A 25,951-nucleotide genomic window follows, 5' to 3' on the forward strand; every position below is an offset into this window, starting at 1 on the left:
CAAAAAAATAACCATTCTGAATCATCCATTGTGGTTTTAAAATGTTGGTTTTCGTTTGCCAGTTAACAACACGACCTCAGTAAGTCACTGCAATTGATGCAAATATGTTTTCAGGTGCTGATAAACAGCAACATACACTTTTGCAATGGTCCTGAATATTTTATCACATCACATTATAGCCAAAGCATCTTGTGTATGGCTCATATTACACCACTGGGACAAAAAAGCCATCTTATGCATGTGGGTATCTTCTTTCTCAATGTGTGGATGGGAATATATGCCTGTGCTTGTGTGTGTGTGTGTGTGTTAGTGAAGGGCATTGGGGAAAAAACAGGCATATTATGTATAAAAGTGGCATATTTGTGCTGCTTGCGAACCACAATGTTCAACGCTGAACCCTTTAATAGCTTAAGTGGATGATGCAACACATGGACAGAGTGGTGTGGACAACAGTGAAGTTAAACTGAATCAAGGGCAATGTTTGGAATAGAATAATAGCATGCTGCTTACTGCACATTGTGCATTATATACTGTATACGAAATACTTTTATCTCTCTCAAAAAAAATAAATAGTATGCATTATTTAATGCTAAACTTTTTAAAAACAGTACCTTGCATTGTTTTCACATGACCTCATTATGTTGCATTTTTACATTGAATAATGTTAAAATGTTGCATGTTTAATTAAAATTCTAGCATCTAGTTATCTTTGTTGTTATTTCGTGTTTTTTTTTATCCATTTTTGTGTAAAAACTGCACATTTTGGATAATATAGGTCATCCTAGTATTTAACGCATACATAAAGAAATGGACATACTGTGCACAGTATACATACTACAAAAACAAAGTTCTCATGTGTAATTTTGTACCTGTCCTCTAGGTGGCGGTGCAGGCAGCCAGACGACCTTTCTCCATGAGGAGCAGTGGAAGATGCCGGCTCTGCCAGCGCTGCTGCTGTCGATTCACCTCCTCTTCCTCCTCCTGCTGTTGCTGCTGCTGACCATGGCCCCGTCCTCTCACAGCCAGGCTCCCGCTCTCGCAGCTGTCAGGATGGGTGAGAGGCCATGGACCACTTCCTGTTAGACGACACACAAAAGCGCATCTTCACATTATCTCCCGGGTACTAGGGTGTTGGTGATTGCTTATGGTCCAAGTCAAAAGACTGGCCTGTTTTATCATGCACCAAGGCAGTAAAAATATTACATCGCTGAGGAAATCTCCTCAAAAGGTAACATAATTGGAGGCATCATCCATGTCCAAGTGTGAGGAAATGTTAGTACTTAGTGTCAGGGGTAATTGTGCTGCTGGCCTACGCTACTAACCTAGTCCACTTTCTACCCATCAAGAGTTCTAATTCTGCCTCAGTTATTCCAGCTTTATCTACAGAGGTTTTGTGAAAAAAAAAAATCAACTTTTTTTAATTGGAATGAGCAAATCGGCTGCACTGTTACAGTCTCCAGATAACCCAAATGCTTTACTTGTAATGGAGGAAGCAAGCATCAACGTGAAGCCCACATTTATAGTGACTACAAAGCTTGTTCTTGATTCAATGTTTAAATACATCTTCTGAAGTACTGACCTCCTACTAGGCTTAATCTTTTTTAACTAAACACCTGTTTCACAGAAGAGAGAGTGTGAAGCGATAATCTCAAATATGCTACCAAAATTAAACCATTAGATTAAACCACTGACTTTAGAGCAGAGTTCAGGCGAAATTAAGCAATATTATCGGATTCAAGCAGGAGCCTTTTTCAAAGTCGCTTGTACTAGGCTGTTACTTCACAGCATGTGACTGATTGCTTCAAGCATCAGCATGTTCATCTTGATTATTGCGAACAATAAAGCATCAATTAATCTCTGGAAAGCCTCCAAATGAAATGCGCTCAATAGCACAGTCTAATCAGTTAACATCACAACATGCGACATTCGTTGCAAGCTTGTTTCTGTTCAATCTAGATGAGTAACTCCATCTTTTTGCAATAACAAATGAAACTTCAATCCTCAACATCAAAAAGTCAATTAAATTCCAGAGCAGAAAACAAAACACAGAGGGGTTTTTTTGTTCCTCTTCAGCTGCTATTTTAGATGATCAGTCAGCATGTGGACATGGAGAGCGGTTGGCATTGGCTCTGGCCCGAGAGAACATCAACAGTGCGATGGAGGGTTCGTCACGAGCCCGCGTGGAGGTCGACATCTTTGAGCTGCAGAGAGACTCTCAATACGAGACTACAGACACAAGTGAGTCTAACTAAATGACTACACACACTGGTAGTCAAATGAAACCTCATTCACAATTTTACTTCTGTAATGTAAAGTATTTTGACTAAAACTTCTAAAACTATAAGAACAAATTATAGGGTCGGGCATGTTTTTATTAGAATTTGATTGGATTATGAAAAATGGGCGTTTTGAATGGAAAGTCACCTGAGAATATATCTTTTTCAAATGTATCGTCATTTAGGCCTATATTATATTATCACATAGAGCTGCACAATTCTGGATAAATTGAGAATCACACCTTTTTTTTTCATGTTTTCTCACCCATGTTAAATTGTTGCAGTCTTAGATTAGATTTAATTGTTATAATTTTTTGTATAATCAGTCTGAATGAATGAATGATTCAATGACTCACTCATAAAGACTTCACTTGTTTCATTACTGGATGAATCAGTGTTTTTGAACAAATCTCTCAAATTAATAATTCAATGACAAATAAAAAAAAATAAAAAATTAATAATCACTTGTCACCACCTACTGGTGTAATGCTTTAATTGATACAATATTTATTTGAGCGTCAAGTTACTTTTAAAAGGTGATTTACTCTATTACACTACTGCAGACATTAGTGTTTATATCCAAACTATAAACTTTTATCCCAGTACTTCGGTGATAATTTGAATTACAGTATTGTAACATAAATATTGTGTTTGTGATGCTGTTTCATACCTATACATAACAACTGCTTTCTCGCGTGGGTGTTTGAATAGAGATTGCAGTCTTTCAACGATTAATCATGTAGTTCTATTATCAAATTAAATTAACTATTGGCAAGATTTAGTGCTGAATTACCAAGAACAGTAGTCTAATTTTTTTTTAATCTTCATTAGAAATGAATTGGATTATAAAAATAGTACGTTCCATAACAGAATGGAGTTTACAGGATGCTTTTGGTATGGAAAGTTAAAGGTCAAGTTTGAGTGATTTCTTTTTTTAATGTATTTCATATTTTTTAAGTCATTTGACTGCTGGTTAACAATATTTTCAGTGGAGAAAGTTGATGAAAGACGTTTTTTTTTTCTCTTTAGAATAATGTGCACTGTTGAATTGTGCACAATAAGACCAAGAATAAAAAAGAAAATAAAAGGTTCACTTTAACCATTTGGACTGAAATGGACTGATAACACACACTCACCGCATGTGAATATAACAGGAGGATAAAAGATTTTCATTTGTCGCAAAATGAATTACATACCCTTGTCACACATGCACAGTGCCCTGAACATTTCAATGCAACAGTTCAAAAGCAAGCAAGAAAAAAATCTTTTCATCTAAATATACACCCTGTGCTCTCTCTCGCTCTCTTCTACTCGTTCTTCTGTAGAATTAGAGCAGCAATCTCCTGTAGGCAGAGCATAAATCTGTGTTGTGCTTATTGATGTAATTAATCAAAAAGAGCTTTGCATTGACTCCTAATTTGATATATCATCTAGGAACAGGACACAGAACTGGACGGCATCCAAGATGTTGGCTTTTTCTCTGCTCACTGCAATGTCGGTCTCTCTCTCTCAACCCTGTCCCTCTCTCATTCAGTCACTGTCTTGCTCTATCACCCTGCTCTCTAGCTCTCTCATGGTAGCTCTATTTATCTGTCTCTTTCTAATAATATATCTTTACCCCTCCAAGTGTGTCAGATCTTGCCAAAGGGAGTGGTCTCTGTCATTGGTCCAGCCTCTAGTCCTGCTTCTGGATCCACTGTCAGTCATATATGTGGGGAAAAAGAGGTGAGAATGAAAGGAAGTGCATTTGCGTATGTGTCTGTGAGAGCATTTCCTGAGATGATAAATTTACACTGCTCCTCAGCCACAGGCCATTATTTCCTGTGTGCCTTTGCTTTGCTGCTTGAAAAGCATCTCTCCCTCTGACCTAATTTCCCATATTTTCTCTGTCTTCTTCCTTCCTTACGGTTAGAGAGAATGATATATCAGCCAGGATGATTAATTGGCCGATATCTGGCCGTTTTGGTGCCCACTCAGCCAATTAACAATTTAATACTGCGTAAAATGAACGTGCTTTTCATTTCAGTCATTTTGTGTACACCTAATTTACTATCATTAAATTGTATTATATTTATACACAGAGGGGTCTGCCCAGATTTTCAATATAATTTAAACCTGGAAATTACTAAATAAAAAATAAATTAAAATATGCTGGCTTTTTAGATAGCGCTTTAAAGAAAAAGGAGACAATCATCCAATAGTTTATCTGTTAATCTATCACTCTGTCTGTAAGGCCAATAAACACTTCAAGGCTTTAAAACTTCTTAAACTGTCAAGACTTTAGAAAGTTTAAAAAAGAAAGTTAATTTTGCACTTCAACATTCTGTCTGCTACCTCAATTTAAATGTTGGAACTGAATTGGAATTTGCAAGGCATTCAGTTCAATTCTGAATAGCGCACAACCATACTCTCATTGCTGAAAGTGAATTGCCATAGAAATAATCATTTGTAACATTATAATTGTTTACTTTAAAAAAAAAATTAATAAAGTGATTACTTTCAAAAACACATTTCATTATGAAAATGTAAATCTTTGGTAGTATATATACACATCTCGCCATTATCGTTCAAAAGTTTGTGGTCTGTCATTTTTTTTTATGTTTTTGAAAACTTGTCTCTTGCCCAACAAAGCTGCATTAATCTGATCGAAAACATGACCATTTAAAATACCTGTTTTCTATTTTATTATATTTTAAAATGTAATTTAATGCAAAGTAGAATTTTCAGCAGCCATTACTGAAATCGTTGATTCAGAAATCGTTCTAATATGCTTATTCGGTGCGCAAGATTCATGTGTTATTATTATTATTAATCCCGTCCTTCGGATGAGACGTTAAACCGAGGTCCTGACTCTCTGTGGTCATTAAAAATCCCAGGATGTCCTTCGAAAAAGAGTAGGGGTGTAACCCCGGCATCCTGGCCAAATTTGCCCCTTGGCCTCTGTCCATCATGGCCTCCTAATCATCCCCATATACTGATTGGCTTCATCACTGTCTCCTCTCCACCAGTAAGATGGTGTGTGGTGGGCGTTCTGGCGCAATATGGCTGCCGTCGCATCATCCAAGTGGATGCTGCACATTGGTGGTGGTTGAGGAGATTCCCCCATCTATGTAAAGCGCTTTGAGGTCTCAGAAAAAGCGCTATATAAATGTAACGAATTATTATTATTATTATCTTAAGTTCTGCAAATTTTATATGTCTCTCTTATCTGACATGCTCAGTTTATGCTGCATTCACGGCATGTCGTAATTACCGTAATTAAAAACCTGTGACGTGACTTTCAACTCTGAGCTACTCGTCCTCAGAATTAAAGTTTCTATAGCAACACTACCAATGGCAGCGGTCAGGTGGTACAATGGTCACAAGGTACTAGTCGGAGCGCTCAGAAAAGTTGCAATTATGAGTTCTACGAGGACGTGAACACTTTTTACAAGTGGGAATCTCATAATTACGGTAATTCCGACAACAAGGCATGAATACACCTTTACCTCATGGAGCTCCTTTCTAACGAGCTAATGATTTGAATCAGGTGCGATAAATAAGGTAGACATAAAAAATGTGCAGTGCTGTGGGTACCCAGGAGCAAGATTGAAAACCGCTGCTTTAGATATTGGCATCAGCCAAATGAAAAACCTGTGTGGGTCAATCACACAATCTATTCTTCTAAATTGTCTTTATTTTTGTCTGTTCCTCCCAGATCCCTCACATCAAGATCGGTCCAGAGGAGACTCCACGCTTGCCATATCTGCGCTTTGCCTCAGTGACGCTGTATCCTAGCAACGAGGACTTAAGCTTGGCCATCGGTGCCATTCTGCACTCTTTCAGTTACCCGACGGCCAGCCTGATCTGTGCCAAAGCAGAATGTAAGTCTGCAGGGAAAGTGTTGGCACCATCAACTATGAACTGCCCATTCTTTCATTCAGCTGTTATAGATCAAGCTGAATTGTTCATTGTTCACAGCACCTTTTCCAATTCATTTCACAGTAGCTGATTCACAATGCAATTCATTTTATTTTTTACACAAGTGCATTATCCTTAGGCTTGGTGCCTATTATATTATGTTATTAACGCCGATGCCACTGCTTCAGCAAATTACATATTTTTATAAGATTAAACCATTCATTAGCTTTATTCTTATGGATAATTTTTTTCTGCATGATGATGATAATGACATTATATTCAGTAAAAATGTTGTCGCTGTGGCCTAGAAGTTAGCACGCATGCATTTCTTCATACAGTAGTGCAAGTTTGGATTTAACATTTTAAAATGAACAATTTATATTTCCTGATCACCTATCTCGTTTTATATCCCACTGTCCAAATAAAAGTAGCATAAAGGCCAAAGTAACATTATCAGACTGTATGGTCCAACGGGGCTAAAGGCGCACGGGGGTAAAAGGAGCATTTTACTTTATTCTCTTATAAACCAGATGGCAAAAAAAAATTCACCTCAGCAGTTTTCTAAACAACCACATTTTTGATGATACACGTGGAAATTTGGCTGATCCTTGACAAAATCGCCGACAGCAACGCAAAGCTGATTCTGCGCTAATTTGATCTAACATTTAATGTTTTTTTAAAATGTTGTAGATTTATGTAGCAAATGATAATCGATAAAATGAATGTCTATATTTTGAGACAAGGGACTTGTTAATGATTTTTAGTTTTGTTCAAAGTAATTAAAGGGGTTATATAATGGTACATGCACTTTTACAAGTTGATTGTACTGAAATGTGTGTTGGCAGTGCCTGTACACAACCATCATAAAATGATAAAAATCCATCCAGTGTTTTTTTTTTTTAATCTTCTTATATGTTTTCCCTTCTCTCAAATCAAGCCGTTGGATTTTGTGACGTCACAAAATCGACGCCCCTCCCACGATTGTTGATTGACAGCAGCGTTTCAACACAGACCCGCCCTCGCTCGTGAGCGAGCTGTCAATCATAGTCATTGTTGAAACGTTGGAGCACTGTCTATGAGCAGAATGGCATCTAAGCGATTGTGGTGTTCTGTTCTTGGGTGCAATAAGGAACACAGCAGTCATTTTGATGTTCCTAAATCCGAACCGCTGAAGACGCAGTGGCTGAGTTTGTTTTCGAAGGGAATATTCCCCACGATCAACAGCAATGCTTTTATGTTTGCGCGAATCATTTCACCAGACTGCTTTACAAATGAGGGTCAGTATAAAGCTGGTTTTGCTAAGAAGCTGCTCCTGAAAAAAGGATCGGTACCAACTATTCATGTTCCTGCTGCACCTCCAGAAGAAGAAGTGAGTGTAACGTTTTATTAAACTTCATATTAATATTTATATTAATCTTTGCAAATCGCTTGCACGCTTCACGATGAATGCGGCTGTTTACACTCAGGGTACATTACGGCATGTTTTCTATGTACGACGTTCTCAATATAATTCATAATCCCACGTTTATAATGAACAATGTGTTATGGTTATTGAGTTATTATTAAAAACGGTGTACGCACAGAACAGAGGGGCGGGGTGAGCAAAGCTCATTATCATTTAAAGACACATGCACTTAAACGGCGTGCTGAAAACTGAGCTGTTTTTGACCAGGTAAAATGAGTGTTTTCTTACAATACTAATGAGAATTTTTAATTAAAGTATATTACAAACTTTTAATTTAGACCCTAAAGAATCACATTAGCTTGTACAAAAATGGCATTATATGACCCCTTTAAAACAACAGTTTTTCAAAAACGGAAGAATATGTGAAAGTATGGTATTTGGGGTAAAACGCGTACCTGCTGTTGGGGCTAAAGTAGGGGTGGGCGATCTGACGATTTTCGTCCACATCCAACTTTTAAAGCGAATCATAGAGATCGTGATATTTTATGTCCTCGTAATAATGTTAAAATACAGCAATGACTGCCTACTAGATGGCTGTGCTGACTGGCCAAATTATTTCATGGGTCACTATCATATGTCTTTCATGCGTGGTGACACATTTGAAAAACAATTCAACAGCAGTAGGGATGTGCGATCAATCAAATATTAGTTTCACTTTCAATTTGGCTTCCAACGGTTATGAAAACATGATAACAAGATAAAATGATCATTGTGCCGCATGCCATTCCTTTCCTTTAAAGGGGTGTGCTTTCGCCCCTCCTTAATAGCCCAAACGTAATGTCCAAATCAGTCAAACCACGTAACGTGAATGTCGTAAAATGCAGTCATTTGCAGACAGGCTTTATATTAAAAAGATTTATTAAACCGCATTAAACTGCGAAAGAGACTGATCCCCACACTCTTTCTGTGTGAGCTGCGAGATGGAGCGGAAGACGGACGAGCAAAGAATACTTGGGGTTTCAGAGGCACGCCTAAATGGTCAAATATACACAAACATTTGTCAAAATGTCCGTCTTGGTGAGTATTTACAGTCAGTTATATTTTCAGTGAATAAACAGTTGTGAAAGAAATCGGATGCGTGCCATTATATTAGATCCATGCATTCGGTCTTAAAGCTGCAGTCAGTGTTACTAATGTTAAACAAAAAGAGAAAGACAAAATCACTTACTGCTCTTGACTGAATAACTTTTGTAGTTTTTAGTAGTTATAATAAGAATCAATGTAAATTTAATTCATACAGTGAAGACTATGTTTTAAAGTTTAACCGGGTTTAAGGACTATTTTGATAACTGATTGTTAAATGCGTTCCACAGTATTCCAAAGTCCATAGGCTTGTTCCAGTCTGGATATTCTCTACAGTATATCTCATAATTGGGAAGATAGCGATTCAGATCGTAGATTGTGATTGTTTGTTATAAGATCGTGGTATGACATTTTGGGAAGATCGCCCACCCCTAGGCTAAAGGCACAATAATTAACAAAAGAAATAGCTGGCTGACTTTTCCAGTTGTCGACATGACATGCTTAGATTCAGATAGTAAATATCATATATCAAATGGGGTGTCCACCTTAGAAATAATCACCATATTTATAATGAGACCATCTTATTAAAAATATATTATTAATCATGAAATGTCATACTTATTTGTTACTACTGTAAAGTTTTATTAAATTATTGTGGAATCTCATTCAATTCTTTCAGAATCTTTACTAAATAACTTTGTTTCTGTATTTTTAAAATGAACATTTTAATGACAATATATTTATTGAACAAAAGTGAATTATTTTATTTATCAAAATAAACCGAAAATAGTACAAACTTGCTAAAGTGATTGTTTTGAACAAGTATTAACTTAGACATTATGCAAAACATATTATTTTAGCTAAAGTATTTGTAACAATACTTTGTGCCTTTTGTGTGGGGTAATAATAGGCCCAGCTTGGCACCTTTTAAACATTTATAAGATTGTTGAAGACCCTTGTGGTGAAAATCAAGCTTTTAATGTTGTTTATATGTCTTGTCTATGTGATATTTTGAATATGCTTTAGGACAAACCATGTGAAAATTAACAAGTCAACACCATTGCGGAGTATTTTCTCTTTAAAACTGCAGTGAAAAAAAGACTGTTTGAAATTGCTGGCGTTTCTTACATCACAAACTACCTTGTAACCAATCACGTCAATGTGTGGGTGGGCTATAGCATATCATTAACTGTGGAGCAGGGGAGTCTCAAGAGAAGCCAGGTTATCCCAGTATATTTTTCTGTTGATATGAAAAACAGGTGAATTATGTATATGATGTATGTTACGATGTTATGATGTATGTTACAATGTTATGATGAACTATATGCCTTTCTCCACTGACGTTCTGAGTTGTTCTAAACGTTTCTAAGGATTCTGATTTTCAGAAGGCAGCTGCCGGACTCTGAGGTGGTGAATGGGAATATGGTTTGTCCTAACATTAGCAACACATTATTAGCTGTTTGATAACGTAGTCAAGCAAAAGGCTAATCATATTAATTACCGTTATGTGTCTGACGATGTAGGGAGCAATACATAAAACGCATTACCATTCTGATATGTCGACTTGTAGGCGAGCCTGTATGAGTGAGTGGAGACGGGGCTCATTTACATATTGATGGTTCCGCGTATAGTAAATGAAGCAAGGGTGTAGAGTTACATTCAAGCTAGTTTAAGACATGAATAAAAAAAATAACTGGATTTTTTTATATATATGTCAGTTTTGGTGATCAAAGATGAGTTTTAAGGGATAAAGTTATTGACTACAGTGGGGCTTTAAACAAACTTGAATTAATGTTAAATAAAAACATATTTTTTCTGCATTCATACACTATGGGAGTACTGACGAGCAAATTATTCTTAGGGTGTGCCTTTAGCCCCGTTGTATCCGATTTTACCTTATTTAATACGTTTAACTGTTAATATAGGCACAATTGGAGGCACTTCACTTTTTTCTCAATTAAAAAAGCACACCTGGCTTTCAGGTGATGTCAGGTGATTATCACTGATATATAAAAAATACTGCACCAATGTTTTTCGCATGAGTAGTGCTGTCCATATTCACTCTGATTGAGGATTGTGTAATCATGCAGACAAACAAGAGGCAATATTAATTGTATTTGTTACTTTATTGACTAAGCTTAATGAGTAGTAGTTGGTGCACTAGAGTGAAACGTATATGAGCTGTTACAATGCTGACTGCAAGTTGATCTCTCGTGACTTGCTGATGCGAGCAGCTCTCACTTGATTGGTATGGTCTGGGTAATGGTGCTACAGTTTTATGCACCACTGTTTCCTGCTGTTTGCATATCTGCGCTTATCCATATAATTACTGCAGCCTGTGCTCATGTTCAAGTGTAAGAGAGTGTTTGTCTGTTTAAGATGCAGGGAGTTGTGTTTGTGCAGGCATGTTTGAGTTCTCTGTGCACATTAGCATGCATGGATGTGCTCATCTACACATTGGTTTCTTACTAATGTGGATGTTTGAGAGAGCATGGATACCACCACACAGTGGTGGGGTAATTTTTGTTTGTTTTTGTGAGAAAGCACCCTTTCATCACTTCACCCTGCTGTTATCGTTAGCTGTGCATCTTGTTGACTGCAGTCCAAAATCAATGAATTCACCATATAGATTTTGTGGTGGCTTAGAGCACAAATTTATGTACATACAGAATTAACTTTATTGGCTCTCAAAGTCACTTAATTCGATAGTCACTGACTTTAATATGGAGGAGCGGGGTGGAAAGAAAGGTAAGGTTTACTGCAACTGACAGTTTATGAAAGTTGTTAAAAGGTTTTAGATGGTTACATGACATTTATTTTAATGTGTCGACATGACATTTATGCTGAACGGCCATTCTGATATACAAAGAATTATAATATTTACTTTAGAGCTTTACTCATTTTTCACAAATATATGTATTGTTATATATTGTGAATATATATTGAGAATGTTTTCATAAAATGCTTATACAAAGGAGTAGTATAAAGTATTTTTTGGGGTTTTATGCTATACCCTCAGGCCTGCTGCGACTGGAGGAGCTCGTGCGTCACTTCCTCATATCCCGGGAAACACTCTCAGTCAGAATGCTTGATGAAAACTTGGACCCCACCCCCCTGCTGAAGGAAATCCGTGATGACAAAGTTGCAACTATTATCATTGATGCTAATGCATCAGTGTCTATACTAATATTAAAGAAGGTATGTGTGCTTATTTAGGGGTCCATAAATCAGAGGCCACTAATGCATTTGACTTTTTTCTGATTTAAGAATATTTTATTTTTTCCGTTACTTTTTTTAAATACAATTTGATGAGTTGCATTGAAAAAATTTATTTCATATTTGGGTCAGTGACAAATAAGGTTTGTCAAGATGAGAAATTCGAAAAAAATTGTTTTAAAGGCATGCATCAGGTATGTTAAAATGTGCATAGTGTATTTATGTTGATTTTATGTAATTAAAAATTACATTTGCACCATTTTTTAAGAAAGTTAAGACTGTGTCAAATGGTGTACTGTAACTGCCAAAGAATGAGAAATATTAAATATTTTATCCAACTATATAGCATGTAAGTATACATATAGAAATAAATACATCATTTAATATATCACACGAAAATAGATTTTATTAAGAGTTATCTCTAAATGTAATTTTTAATGTGTTTTTGCAATATTTGGCAGAACATATGCTGAAAACACCTGTTTTCTAAATAATCTTTGACAAATTATGTAAAAATTGTTAAAAACCATGTTATTACACTAAACTAGATTATTCAATTTTATTCCACATTAATTTTCCTGTATTTAATTATATTTTTATGAAAAATACTGGTTACGCCAATTGACAAAAAACAGTTACACCACCTGACCATGTTGCTTCTAGAGTCAAAGGCCATCGTTTGTTGAAGAAATTGTGACTAAAAATCAAGCATGACAGTCAACAAGTTCAGCAGAGGCGGTCTTATTTTTGTCAATGCTGAAAAAAAAGAAAACCTGAAAAGAGTTAATGAAGTTCATTCTCGTGTTACGCAGCACGTTTGAGCTTCCGCAAGAACCAATGAGGTTCATTCTCGTGTTACGCAGCACATTTGAGCTTCAGCGAGAACCAATGAGGTTCATTCTCGTGTTACGCAGCATGTTTAAGCTTCCGTAAGAACCAATGAGGTTACATTGAACATTTGAAAAGAGTTCCAAATAGTACTTTAGTTTATATTACATTTTTAATCAGCATCATAAACAAGTGATATTTGACTAAATTGGCCCCTAACAGAAAAGCTTGTAATAAGAGTCAATAGGTGTAACCGGGTTACACCATTTGACATTTCAGTTTAAAATCAAATTTGACAGGCATTATCATGGACACCTATGTAATCATGTGGCCTTGGTGGTAATATTTAAAATGTCATTTTTTTTTACATTTTTATAATATAATGAATTATCAATGTATTCCTGGGGTCATACCATTTGACATAGGCTATACTTAAGAATACCTGACCATACTCTAAAATTGTCAAATTATCTCACATTTTAAAGAGAGTTAATAAAAATAAAATTGCATGCAGCAGTTAGTTTCACCGGGGGTCCGTCTCTGTGATATAATTTCCTGTCACATTCTTATTACAGTTTTTCTCAATTGCGTAAACACTATAACCAGGCTTTTTAACTAAAATTTCAAAACCATAATGCCATTTATCAAAAAGCATACCCATTTCACTAAACTATAAACACTATTCCCTGTTTTGACACATGAGTCAGATTTGTTGAACTGTCACTGCAAAACTCTACACACATAACCCTTCATTTCTCATTGCCTAGACCATGTTGTCATTTAGAAAGCACTAGCATTCAATATTGTTCACTCAAGTCAGCACAGCTTCAGTTCAGTTAGCACACAATTACCCAAGTGGAAACACTAAGAGTCAAAATTTAACACACATCAATCAGATCCTTCAATAGATAGATAAAAGGGTCCAAATCAGTTTATTGAGTTTTGGGACAATGGATCCAGAAAGACATGAAGGAAGAGATCGAGGAGGGATAATGAGGAGGAGGAGGAGGAGGAAGGGCAAGGGCAAGAAGACAAGCAGTCTCAGATGAAATTCAAGCCACTCTAGTTGCCCATGTCTTAGTCAATGGTATGATATGAGGGAGGCTGGGCTACGTAAGGCCAAATTTGAGTCGCTTTACCGTCGCCTCAAGAGCCTTCAGGGAGGTGTGGTGGCAAACAAAATTCTATCACTGAATAAGAGACAAACATTTCCAATAGTCTTTGATGAGGTTTATTTTCTTGCAAGAAAAGGCCAGCAGTCGTACAGTCACACAGAGTGGCTGCAGAGAGTGACAGTGAAGGGAGGGCATCCTTCATCCTTTATAGTCTTGACTCCCAGAATGTTATCTTTCTAGGCCAATGATGGTATTTCAACCATATGTGGAACATTCTTAGACTTGTTCATCATATTGTATCCTTGAGTGGAGGCCCTCCTGTCACGTACCAACATTCTTTACCATTCCAATACAATTCCATATTAGAATATGGTTTGTGTGTGCTCTTTTACTGTCATATGATGGTCACACACATCTTAAGTAAATATGAAAAAAAAAAATTAGAGGAGAGAGTAAAAAAAAAAAAAGTAAAACAGGAAAAAAAATTTTATTTTGTTTTGTGTGTGTGTGTTGTACTGTGTAGTACGTGAATGAATACAAATGTGCCAATGTATCCATTGGTTATGTTCATCATGTGAAAAGGTTTGTGATGGGGGAACCACAAGCAACATAACTTACCAGTTTTGGAAATGTTGTTTTGAATTTATTGCACCAGTGTGTTAGACTATGTTGTAGTGTGTGTGATTTTGAGGGCTTGTGTGTCCTGTCTGAGGGCAAAGTTTGGTTTTTCAGCAAGAGTGAATGGTTTTGAGTGTAGAGCTTCATTTTGACCTGAAAATAGGATGTTTGGGGAACTGGGTGAGACGTTATGGATTTGTGTTTACTGTTTTGAGAATACGAGGCATAGTTTCAAGAAACGTGTTTAAGCAATCGAGAAAAACTGTAACAAAATGACTCCTTGAATGGTGGTTACACCACCTTGACACTTCAGCTATTTGACTTGACTCACTTGATTCCCCAAATGAATTATAATATTCAGAACAATGGTGTTCCATTTACTTGTATTTACTGTTAAATAGTTCTAATGTAAGATTATGCCAAACTAGCTGATATGGTGTTTTATTGAGAATTTTACCTTTTTTAAACAAGATCAATTATTTGTATACATTTTTTTTTAATACTTATGCTTAGTTTATATGGGATTCTAGGTTTAAATGGGACTTTAATTCACATTTTCAGACTATTGTATTCAACACAACTGAAACAGACAGACAGACAGAGATAAAAACTTGACATGACTCAACTGTGCAAATGTAGAATGAATTATGATTATAATTATATTTCTGACATACAACATATCTCTTGCTGTTTCTCCCTTTCTCTAGGCCTCAGAATTAGGCATGACATCAGCCTTCTACAAGTATATTCTCACCACAATGGTAAACAACCCCCTTTTTTCACTTTGAAAAATGACACACTACCCTTTCTCCCCTTAACCCACTTTCTTCCACTAACAGCGATGGCAGGGCTGGCCATTAACCAGCTCATCACAGATGCACAGCGCATCAATGCCGTTTATCATTATCATCGTGGATGAGGTGGATTATGTCCTTGTTTTGAGGTCGCATATGCTTCTGTTGTGAGCTTTGGATTTTAATACCACTGTTACAAGTTAAAGGCTTCAAAGGTTTCACAGACAGGGCTTAGATTAAGCCAGGATTAGGCCTTAGTTCAATTAGGGCATTTAAGTAGCTTTTATAAACGTGCCTTAGAAAGAAAAAAAAACATACTCATGTGCATCTTGAGACCAAACAATGGCACATGTTAAGATATGTCAGTGCAAGTTGCTTTCAGTTAAAACAGCTCAAACATGCATTTTAGTCTGGGACTAGGCCTAAGCCTTGTCTGTGAAACTGGGGGAAAGTGAGGAGGGCTAAATCATTTGACCTTGAGAGGCAAATTGAATCGTGGAAGATAAGATTTGAGACTGTCCAAACATGGCCTCAGTAAATGGCAAATATTTGATATGTAAAACGTTTAGAGATTACATTTCTTAACATGCATTTTTTATGAAATTTTTATTTATTTTTGTATTTGGGAGGAAGCCAGAGCTCATTCTGCAGTAAGGCAGCAATTTTGCTAAGAGCATGCCAACTGAAAAAGGTCTAAAGATACATGATTAGGAGTGTGAAAGAAGATGAGTTGAATTACATTTTTGTGTGATTTTTTTAATTTAGTAATGCACCATTTTTAAGTGTTGTCATTGCATCATAAATAATTTTTGATGTACATATCTTATAAAGTGTAATTAAATTAAATTCAGTCTTTTTTTCTTCTCCTTATGAAACAGCTCATTTGAACATTCAAGTTTAAGCTTAGCCTTTTATTTATCTGACTTTGGCAAGCTTTTCCCCAAGTTCAGGGAAAAATGCAGACAACCACAAGGCAATATTGCAGTTGTTTGCTAGATTCATTGGTGGCTGTTGAGTGATGGCTTTCAGTAGCAGTCTCTAAAATTAAGTCTGCGTCTTGAATAAGGTCATCATCTTGTCAGATTCACATTGTCGGCAATCTAATTGAGAGCAAACTAAAGATGAAAGACACTTGCCATTATCAAGCCCTTCAAAAACAGTCATGGTATCTGTCATACCTCCATTTAGAAACTGTACTAGGAGCATCCTCAAGAGAAATCAAAAGGATGTAATGCTGCTGAAGGAGTCAATGACATTAGAACATTCTACGGCTTCACTTGAAATGCACCTGGAATTCAGAAGGTTTAAGAGTCTTGGGAATCAATATATGTAGACACATAAGAAGCTTTTTATGAAAACCTGAGGCGGAGTTAGATCCTCCTAGAAAGCAAATGTTTTGTGATCTAAAACCAATTGATGGATCCAAGAGCTTTTCCACTGCTTTTACACAGCTATAGAAAAAGTCTTTGTTGACTGTACCATTGACAAACATACTGTACCTCTTGGGATTATCCACTTGCCTGTAGGTGAGAAAGCACAAGGACTGACTGATTTGGCGGACAAGGTGAAAGCCATGATACTCAAGGACAGCAAAAAAAAAAAAAAAAAAAAAAAAAGCCTTTTCTAAAACAATTTGAGCCCATTTTTAATATTTTCCTTGAACGTTCCCAATGGGCACCACTTATGTCGAGTGGAATTCTAGCTGGGTTGAATATTGCCTTCAGTAAATTACTATTTATTTATGGATGAGGGTTTTACCAAACCCGTAGGGAGCAGCATTTATTTGCAAAAAAACTGGCCAAGCAAATGTAGCTATTAAAAAAAAAAAGTAGACCTTTTCTGAATAATATGTAAAAATTGCATTTGAGTGAAGCACACATTTACCAAATCACTAAACGTGTGATGATATGTATGGTGCATCCATTGTAATATAGTTTTATACTGTAAAAATGGTTTCATTATTATGTTGAATGTCACTCTAGCATCCTTTTTGTCATTTCTAGAATATTTTCAAAACTGTCAAGTGAGTTCATCAGTAATTCAATTACTGCTGTTAAATAACGTGGTTTGATTTCACTTAAAATGTATTAAACCCATCTTTAAGTTTGCAATCTCATAGAATTGAAATGTTATATGGTGTAGGCCACTATATAGTAGAGGTCACACTCGAGCGGCAACCATCAAGTCTCTCTTGTGAAGCCAACACGGAAGTGAATTAAACTGCAATTCATCAACTGGCCGCTAGAGACAGGCTCCAAAAAGGGGTCAATTCCATATATCTCCCCATGTTAAAATGCCCAACTTTACAGCAGAAAAAAAATATGTTTGCAGCCTGGAACAAAAATTGGGTTTGGTCTATATAGCTAATTTTGCGCTTCATGGCAACTCTGAGGGGGTGAATTTTTTTTAGAACTCATCCGTTTAAATTATATTAAACCTTAAAGTTCTGTATAATTAAGGGCGTGGCCACTTGAGTGACAGGTGGAGTGCGGCTGGAGCACTTCTAGCCGTTTGTCTGCTGTCTGTTAGCGTCACGTCACCTCAGCTAATTCCAGCTACTGAACTGGGCATCTCTGCCGTGTTTGTGCTTTTTTTGGGATTAATTTCATATGTTAAGTACGCGCATTATACCTTCGCCCACGCCGTTGGACAACGTCGTCGTCGAGTATCGAGAGAACAACCAGTGCTGTTTTTCAGTTGTTTTCCTCTGTGAACATGCACTCATGGATGTCTGACAATTTCGTTGCTTTTTGGAGTTTTCAGATTTAAAAAATGTCTATAGATATAGAGACTGCACTCGTTCTGCGGTACCGCCGTTATATTAACCGTACTCCAGCTCTGAGCGAACTCTCTACTCCTCACCATGGGGCTTCTCAGGTGCTGCGAGAAAATCACTCCACCCAAGTAGCAGTGCTTCGCCTTCTGAGGATATAGTTCCCAGTATGTTTACGATAGAAAATGGCTGTGTCTCATGTGACCTTGTTATTTGTACACGCTGTGACTATACAAATCACAACATGTAAATAGGAAAATGTTGGCGTTATTTTGTCACTTATTGAGAGCAGTATGCTAGCTGGAGCCGTTTACCTCCAGTCTTTGTGCTAAGCTAGGCTAGCGGTGGGTGCGTCAGACAGAGTTGCGACACGCACGGAGATGAAAAGGGTATGTATGGTCTTATCTAACTCTTGGGGATATGGTGAATAAGCTAAAGTCCCAAAAAGTCGGTGTGTTCCTTTAAATAAAAAGTATCGTCAGATGAAATCCTGCAGGTGTTAGTGCTTTCTCTCCGTCCATGCAATAGATGCACACCCTTGAATGAGTGTGAATTTCTAGCGCATTTACTTGAACTTCTGAGGTAATATCTATGGTTTGACCCTTTCTACGAACTTCACGTGCGATGCGGCCATGTATGAGCATTAATCACTGTCACACACACACACTCAGTCGCATACGCAAAATTCATTTTTAACTAGCAGAATAATACAACATCACGACACATGAAGTCTCACTTTTAGCTATGTCTTTTAACTATTATAGTATTTCTAAGGGCAAAAACATTCACTTTAACTATTGGCTTTACATCATCAAGTCAGCTGTCACTTTAGCGCGAGGCCCTGTGCATCGCACACTTTCAGCAACCAGGCCCCTCAGCTCCACCCACGCCCCGCCTCTTTGCCATAGACAGTAAAAGAAATGGACACAGCGACCCCATTGGAACTCAATTGAGACAAGTGAAGCCCATTTTCAGCGATTTCTTAGCACTTCCTTTCCTGACGCGCAGACTCAAACCGAGCAAAGCGTTACACGGACCACGTGAGCAACCCGTCTGTCTTCTAGTAGCTGTGCCAAGAGAAATCTGAATCATTCCCTTCCGAAACTTGCAGAGATGGAGAGTGTGAGTAGGAGCTGTCCATGAGCTTGGAGCAGGAGCAACTTTTGCTAGGTATTCTGATTAATTATATTGTCATTTTGCCTCGACGTCCTCCCGATTGCCCGCGAGCTTCTCCTCCTGTCCATACGGTAATCTCTCTAGTGTGCGACAGAGAGTCGCGTGGGTATGACGCAATCGTTAGCCTACTTTTACTAAAACTGCTTCTACAGGGCCATAACATAAGCTACAAGGTAATGGAGCATTTTATACATTGTCGTGTATCTTTAGAAATAAATAATGGACCAATGGAGTCTTTAAACGCCTCAGATGTAAAGTTATTCGCTGTCAAAGTGACGCCAAAATGAATGGGAGTCAATGGGATGCTAACGCAAGTGAAGTTCCGCTACAAGATGTCGGCACCCGGCCGACTTCAACTTCCGGTCGACTTCCTTCCCGCTTGCTCTTTGCCCATTTTCTTATCCAGGAGGGACAAGATGGCGACGGCCGGCCCCGCCCACTTTATGCTTCAAAAATGCTCTTCAGAAACCTATGGGTGACGTCACGGACATTACATCCATATTTTTTTACGGTCTATGGTCACACTACATTATTATAAACCAAGATAAAACAAAACCCTGCGAAATGCAGTGATCATGCCATTATACATAAATCAACCTATTTACATTTTACTTTTAAGACCTCTAACTACTTACCTAGATTTAATGCGAAGCAATTGTAATAGTCTGAATCCATAAATGGTTAATATTCAATGATTTCGTTCTTATATTTTCACCAGTACTAAATATGACTCTGAACATCAGTAAATAAAAAAAAAACTATATTCTTAAATATTACAGTACCTTTACTATATTAATAATACTTTTAAATAATATACACACCCCTTTTTATTTGTAAAATTGTCCATTTTAAATACAGGTATGTATTTAAAAACCAATAAGCCGTATAAGGTATGTATGCCGTTAAAGCAGTTGTCAAGGCGCTAGACTAACGTTAGAGTAAATTCTGTCAAACTTACCTTAGCTCATGGTACAGCGGCCAAACTGGGCGAGCCTCGCAGTACTTTTTAACTGTTCGACAGAAAATACAGTTTTTACCAAATACTGTGTGAAAAAAAGTATTTTGTATGTTTGAACCGGTTTTAACTGTTTAACACTCACTTGTTTCGCAGCACCGTTGTAAGTACATCGCGCCTGTTTTCAATAATGAGGAAAAGAACACGCGCATGCGCATCAAAAGGCTTTCGCGTGTATTCTCAGTGCAGTGGCAGCAGTGTTCAGTTAAATACCAAGAATTGTTTTTTTTTCCTTGATGGTAATGTATGGTACTTTTTAAGTAAATAGCTCTCTTTCGATTGCTCTCTTTCAGGATTTCCCTCTGTTGAGGTTGGATGACGTGGTAGATGATCAATCAAATATCGTTGGCTTCTCCATGTTGAACAGCAGTCATCCGTTTTACCTGGAGTTCATTAGAAGTCTAAACCTGTCATGGAGGGAAGGTTGTGACCTCAGTCCCTATCCTGGTCCAGCGGTGAGCTTACAATACTTTCATGCCATTACTAATACATGAGAAACATTACAACTCACAAAGATATTACTCAGGGTCAGGGGCAATTCAACCTATCCGGGTAAAGAGTGCAGACTTACTTGTGTTGTGTTACCAGACTGTAAAAAATAGTGTTACTTTTAGAGGTTATTATCGGTTATAGGTACTTTTAGAGGTTATTCGCTAACTTATTTTAAATCAAACAATTAAAACCACATATGTCAGGAGATATCAGTAACAGTGATCTATTTGGTTGTGTTAGCATCTAAAAATACTTTTTAGATTGCAAGAGCCTATTTCAATCATTTGATTGACATTTCACTGCATTACTGAGATTTGCTTAAATGGAAAAAGAGAAAACCCCGTAAACCGTAGTAATACTAACTCAATGGAATAATGAGATGTTATTTCTGCCAGAAGGTTTTTTTCAAATGTGTCCAAATAGGATGTGCGCCACACAACATAACTTAGGAGGAAGACAGTTGCTGTAGGGCCCCCAACAGACGTGAAGTCTCCTTGTCCCCCTAATGACCTCATTTGCTGTCTTTCTCAATTCTACATTCCTTTATTCTCTTTTTCTCCTTCTTTCTCCACCATCTTTCTGTCTTGGCTTCGGCATATCTCTCGTCTCGTTTCATTCATGTTCTCTCTCCACCTACAGTTGTCATCTGCGCTGATGTTCGATGCAGTTCATGTGGTGGTCGGAGCAGTGCGAGAGCTGAACCGCAGTCAGGAGATCGGAGTGAAGCCTCTGAGCTGCACTTCCTCACTTATCTGGCAGCACGGCACCAGTCTCATGAACTACCTGCGCATGGTACTTGTCACCCTGTTGGCAGCCATTTTTTGATGCATTTGATGACATAAAATGATACGTTTTTACGGCTGTTGTTACTGTCTTCTCTGATGAGCTGTAAAAGCCAGTTTTAATCTGGTTGATTTTGATGGGATTCTGCATGCAACTGCTTATTGGTTTTTATAGGCTCTGTTAAAGTCAACATGAAATTAAAATTGAGCACATCTACTTTCTCAAAATACGTTCTGGTCTCGTTGCGCAGAATTCATCAGTGCATGTTAATCCAAGGAAAAATATCTCTGTAATCTTTCCCCTTGGCGTCGATATACAAGACACAGAGAGTTTATGATGGATGCTTTTCAATTTACTCCGCATTAAATTTAAACCTTGACTAATGCAGTATTGTGCATTGAGTATCGTTGTGCATCATTTAACACCATCAAGAAACATTTACCACTGTTTTAGCACTGTGAAACTATGCAGAAAACAGCAATAACAGTAAATGAACCAAATTAAATGTAAAAATCTAAATTTATATATATATATAAAAAAACCAGTAATAAATAAAAGAAAATAATATAATAAAAAATACAAAATGCTAGATAAGACAAAATGCTAATAAAATTATTATAATATTTTTTTTTTAAATAAATATGGTGTTATTTGACTCAATTCACAGGCACCTGGACTTTTTTTTAATAGGAAACTCTAAAACGTCATTTAATTTATATCACAAATAAATGTCAATTTTTTTCACAAGTAGCTTGAGCACTTGAGTAATGTGCCGCCTTTGTCACAGTGACTGGGACAATAGTCCTGATTGTCCCCTCCATCGACGGCCATCAGGTGACCAATGCAGAATGACTTTTACGTCCTCTGTTATGATTATACTCAGCCATAGTCATTTTACAAATGCCGTTTGTTTCAGAGCAATTATAACTGTGCCCTTAACACCAGATGTCCATTGTTTATCACAACCTGTCTGAAGGCCTGTTTGTATTTTATCATTTTAATGCAGCTATTATAAACTGTGAGATCCTAGACTATGTTTGTGTTGTCTAGGCACAAGTGCGGTCTTTCATTCATTGTGTCCCTCCATCTGTTTTGCAGTTTGCCCATCACTCCATCATTTCACCACTCCATTTGGCACCATCTCCACTCCTCCTCTCGTCCTCCGTTTTCGGGTTTGTCTCCATAACTCCAAGTGTTTACCTCACTTGCCAATAATAATGAAAACAGTCATTATTTTTGCAATTGCAATTGGTGATGCCGGTGGAGCAGAAATGACACTTCACCTTAACTTTCTTAATCATCTCAAAGTTTTCCTCTCACTTGTCCTCTGGCTGTCTCTATATTTTTCTCCGCCTGTGCTATAATTTCTACCTTAATATTGTAGGTCAAAATTAATGCAATTCGTCATTCTTGTTTGTTACCCTTGGTTTAAATTCTCCCTCTCTCTTTTTCATTTTAGGTAGAGTACGACGGCCTAACAGGCCGCGTGGAGTTTAACAGCAAAGGCCAGAGGACCAATTATACGCTGCGTATTCTTGAGAAATTCAAGGGGGGTCACAAAGAGGTAATGCACACTCACACACAAACACGTTCTCATGAACACTAACTCTGGATTTTATCCGGAATCACGAGAGAGGTTGTGAGGTCTAATGAATGGGTGGTAGCTGGAGTAATCACCACTTCACTCCTCTCTTATTGATCATAGTATTGATCCCTCGCTTCATGCTCTTTTATCTCTCCTTCATCCCCTCGTCTTATTCACTGAACTTGTTTATTCCTGCCTGTTTCCCCCTTGTGAGGTCAAACATGTTTTCAAATGGGTCACAAATGATTTTATATTGTTTAGTTCATTTAACACAGATTTGTTCATGCAAGTAGTTCTAACTGTGCAAAATATTTGTAGTAAAGCATCTTCTAAAAACTTTTTTACTTTTCATGTGCAGATTGGTGTCTGGTACTCCAATAACACGTTGGCTATGAACTCCACGTCTTTAGACATCAACGCATCCGAGTCGTTAGCCAATAAGACACTCACAGTCACTACAATACTGGTAAGAACTTCTCCAGTTATGACTCCATGATGCTTAGGGCTTTGTGGCTTTGGCAGCACGTGAAACTTTTGAGCATTTCAGACCAGAATGTAAGAGATAATGTGAATTATAGGGCTTTTACAGATTTGGCACTCACTGGTACAAGCATTGTAGATTCAAAGGTTGCAAAAGTCTTTTCAAACAGCACCTCTCCAAACCCAATGCGTCTTGAATGTTATTACAAATATTTGTAAGATTTAAAGTAGAGAAAATATGAGGGAATTCTGAAGCCTTGCTTGCTTACACAGAGCTTATACAGTATAATAATGTTGTTTTATTGAGTTTGTAATTGTAAGAAGAGCTTTGTAGATTCCAATTTGACAATCTCAAAACGTAAATTGATTCAGACTAGACTCATTTTTGCCATCAGAAATTGGCCTAACAGTTTAAGCAAACCTACATTCCTCTGTTGAATGCAATTACGAGTGTAATTTCAAAGTCAACATCAAATCAAAATTGATTTGATTTATTTTCTTAATGCACTTTCCTGCTCTTACTGTGAAAAAATCATCAGTGCACATTGTTCTAGCTCACGCTATAGGATGATTTTACCCAGATTTCTACACCAGCTTTCGGTCTGGTTCCATTCTGGTATAGAATGCCTATTTCTCACTATTCAGTCAATTTTAGATGGATAACATAAAGAACAGTGTTACGTTTTTTTTTTTATTGAATGTCCTGTTTTACTCTGTCCCATTATGAAAGTATAGTGTATAAAAAAATATATACTAGTTGCAATATTTTAGATAGCACCTTCATTGTTTGCATCCATATTCACTGCATCATTATTCATTCCAATTTCATACAATGTTGCTTCCAGGCAACAAACACATTTAAGCAATTCCTTATAACATAAAAATGTATCTGACTATAATGGGTTTAAAATAGCTTACTGCTTGTATTTGTATCTGTTAAAAAATAATAATAATTCAAAACAACCACAAGTCATCCCTTCATTATTAACCATCTTATTTGCGTCATGTGCTTGCAAAAGGAAGAAAATAGGTTTGCTATCCACAGGCCACATTTTACTGATATAATACATTCAAAAGATATAACGCATTCAAACCAAGAAGCTGCAGCCAAAAAGTACTTTCACATGTCAAGGCCAAGGAATCACCGTTTCACTGGATTTTACTGCCATTTCATGGCTTAACACCAATCAAAATGCCACTTCCACTGTAAGGCTATTGACTTTCATTGAGTTTATGGTGCTTCACTGTATGGAAATTTAGAGTGGAATATTACAGCGTTAAATGTTACCTTCATCCTGTTTTATAGGAGAATCCATACGTGATGCGCAAGGCAAACTACCAGGACTTTCATGGTAACGATCAGTATGAGGGATTCTGTGTGGATATGCTGCGGGAGCTGGCAGACATACTGAAGTTTTCGTTTCGGATCAAGCTGGTGGATGACGGCCTTTATGGAGCTCCAGAACCTAATGGGTCATGGACTGGCATGGTGGGGGAATTAATCAACAGGGTATGCATGCCTGCACACACGTTCATAATTAAGCTCTGTGGATACGTTGTGTAAATTCAGAGACGCTTTCTAGTCACATTGAACCTCAGTGAAACAATTGGGCTTTTACAGTAGTGTAATTGTATGTTTATTCATCAAAACATTTGAAATAACCTCCAAACATTATTAAATCTAACTTTTAATCATGTTTAATAATTTTGTACACCTGATAATTGATTTTAAATCTTCTAAAGGATTGTCTTTGAAAATGAGCTTTTTATTAAAAATTCTTGGAGCCTTTTATATGTTCGCATGTTTGTATGCAGCTAGCAGGATTTCAACACTGGACCGTTGCCAGCTGATGTTTCCATTAGAGTAACGATTACAGATATTAGCGCTTTTCACACTAATGCTAAAAATAATGGCGGCAGTAATAAGAACGGTAATGTCATTCTATTAACCCCAGTGTGGCAGGTCTCGGCAAAGTCCTTTTGAACACACACACATATACTAATCAGTTCCTGCTGTGTCTAATTATTCCGTGACACTATACCATTACAGCCGATGAAGCCAGTGCACAGTTGTCACATGTTGGCGTATTGTTTATGTAAACTGTGTATGCACACACATCTTTCTCTCCATGGACTCACAATTCAGCTCTTCCTTGACACCAGCATTTGATGACACTCTTTGAATGTGGTTTACAAAGCTATCTCTCAGTAATCAATTAGGGAGTAATTAAGCAGATTGAGAGATATCTGGGGTACACTTGGGTTTTTTAAGAAGAATGAACTGCTATTGATCACCCCTAGTGTTAGGGAAATTACTTTGCTTGACAAGCTACTCGTGATTTTTAAATCGTTCAGGTTGACAAAGGTTGACTGTTATCTTTTAATAAAATGTAGCTAATTACATTAAAGCTT

General features: G+C 37.2%; 1 protein-coding gene and 1 long non-coding RNA gene across 3 annotated transcripts in view; one reads left to right on the plus strand and one right to left on the minus strand.

Moving 5' to 3' along the window:
- LOC307162901 (glutamate receptor ionotropic, kainate 5) overlaps positions 1–25,951 on the plus strand; it is a 91,436-nt gene that overhangs the window by 40,984 nt on the left and 24,501 nt on the right. For both annotated transcript variants that reach the window (XM_079878637.1, XM_079878638.1), the window contains exons 2-12: positions 881–1,054; positions 2,074–2,238; positions 3,904–4,001; positions 5,974–6,139; positions 11,684–11,862; positions 15,149–15,202; positions 20,493–20,654; positions 21,331–21,483; positions 22,934–23,038; positions 23,418–23,525; positions 24,846–25,049. In XM_079878637.1, the coding sequence (XP_079734763.1) occupies positions 931–1,054; positions 2,074–2,238; positions 3,904–4,001; positions 5,974–6,139; positions 11,684–11,862; positions 15,149–15,202; positions 20,493–20,654; positions 21,331–21,483; positions 22,934–23,038; positions 23,418–23,525; positions 24,846–25,049 (1,518 nt within the window). In that variant the 5' untranslated portion in view covers positions 881–930. The remainder of the gene's footprint in view (positions 1–880; positions 1,055–2,073; positions 2,239–3,903; positions 4,002–5,973; positions 6,140–11,683; positions 11,863–15,148; positions 15,203–20,492; positions 20,655–21,330; positions 21,484–22,933; positions 23,039–23,417; positions 23,526–24,845; positions 25,050–25,951) is intronic.
- On the minus strand, positions 1,021–20,349 carry LOC307162904. The gene is made up of 3 exons (XR_013821988.1): positions 20,285–20,349; positions 20,143–20,194; positions 1,021–1,076 (listed from the first exon to the last, which is right to left on the minus strand). It is a non-coding gene; the product is annotated as an uncharacterized lncRNA (long non-coding RNA).

This window comes from Squalius cephalus (genome assembly GCF_949319135.1).
Source record: "Squalius cephalus genome assembly, chromosome: 8".
NCBI lineage: Eukaryota > Metazoa > Chordata > Actinopteri > Cypriniformes > Leuciscidae > Squalius > Squalius cephalus.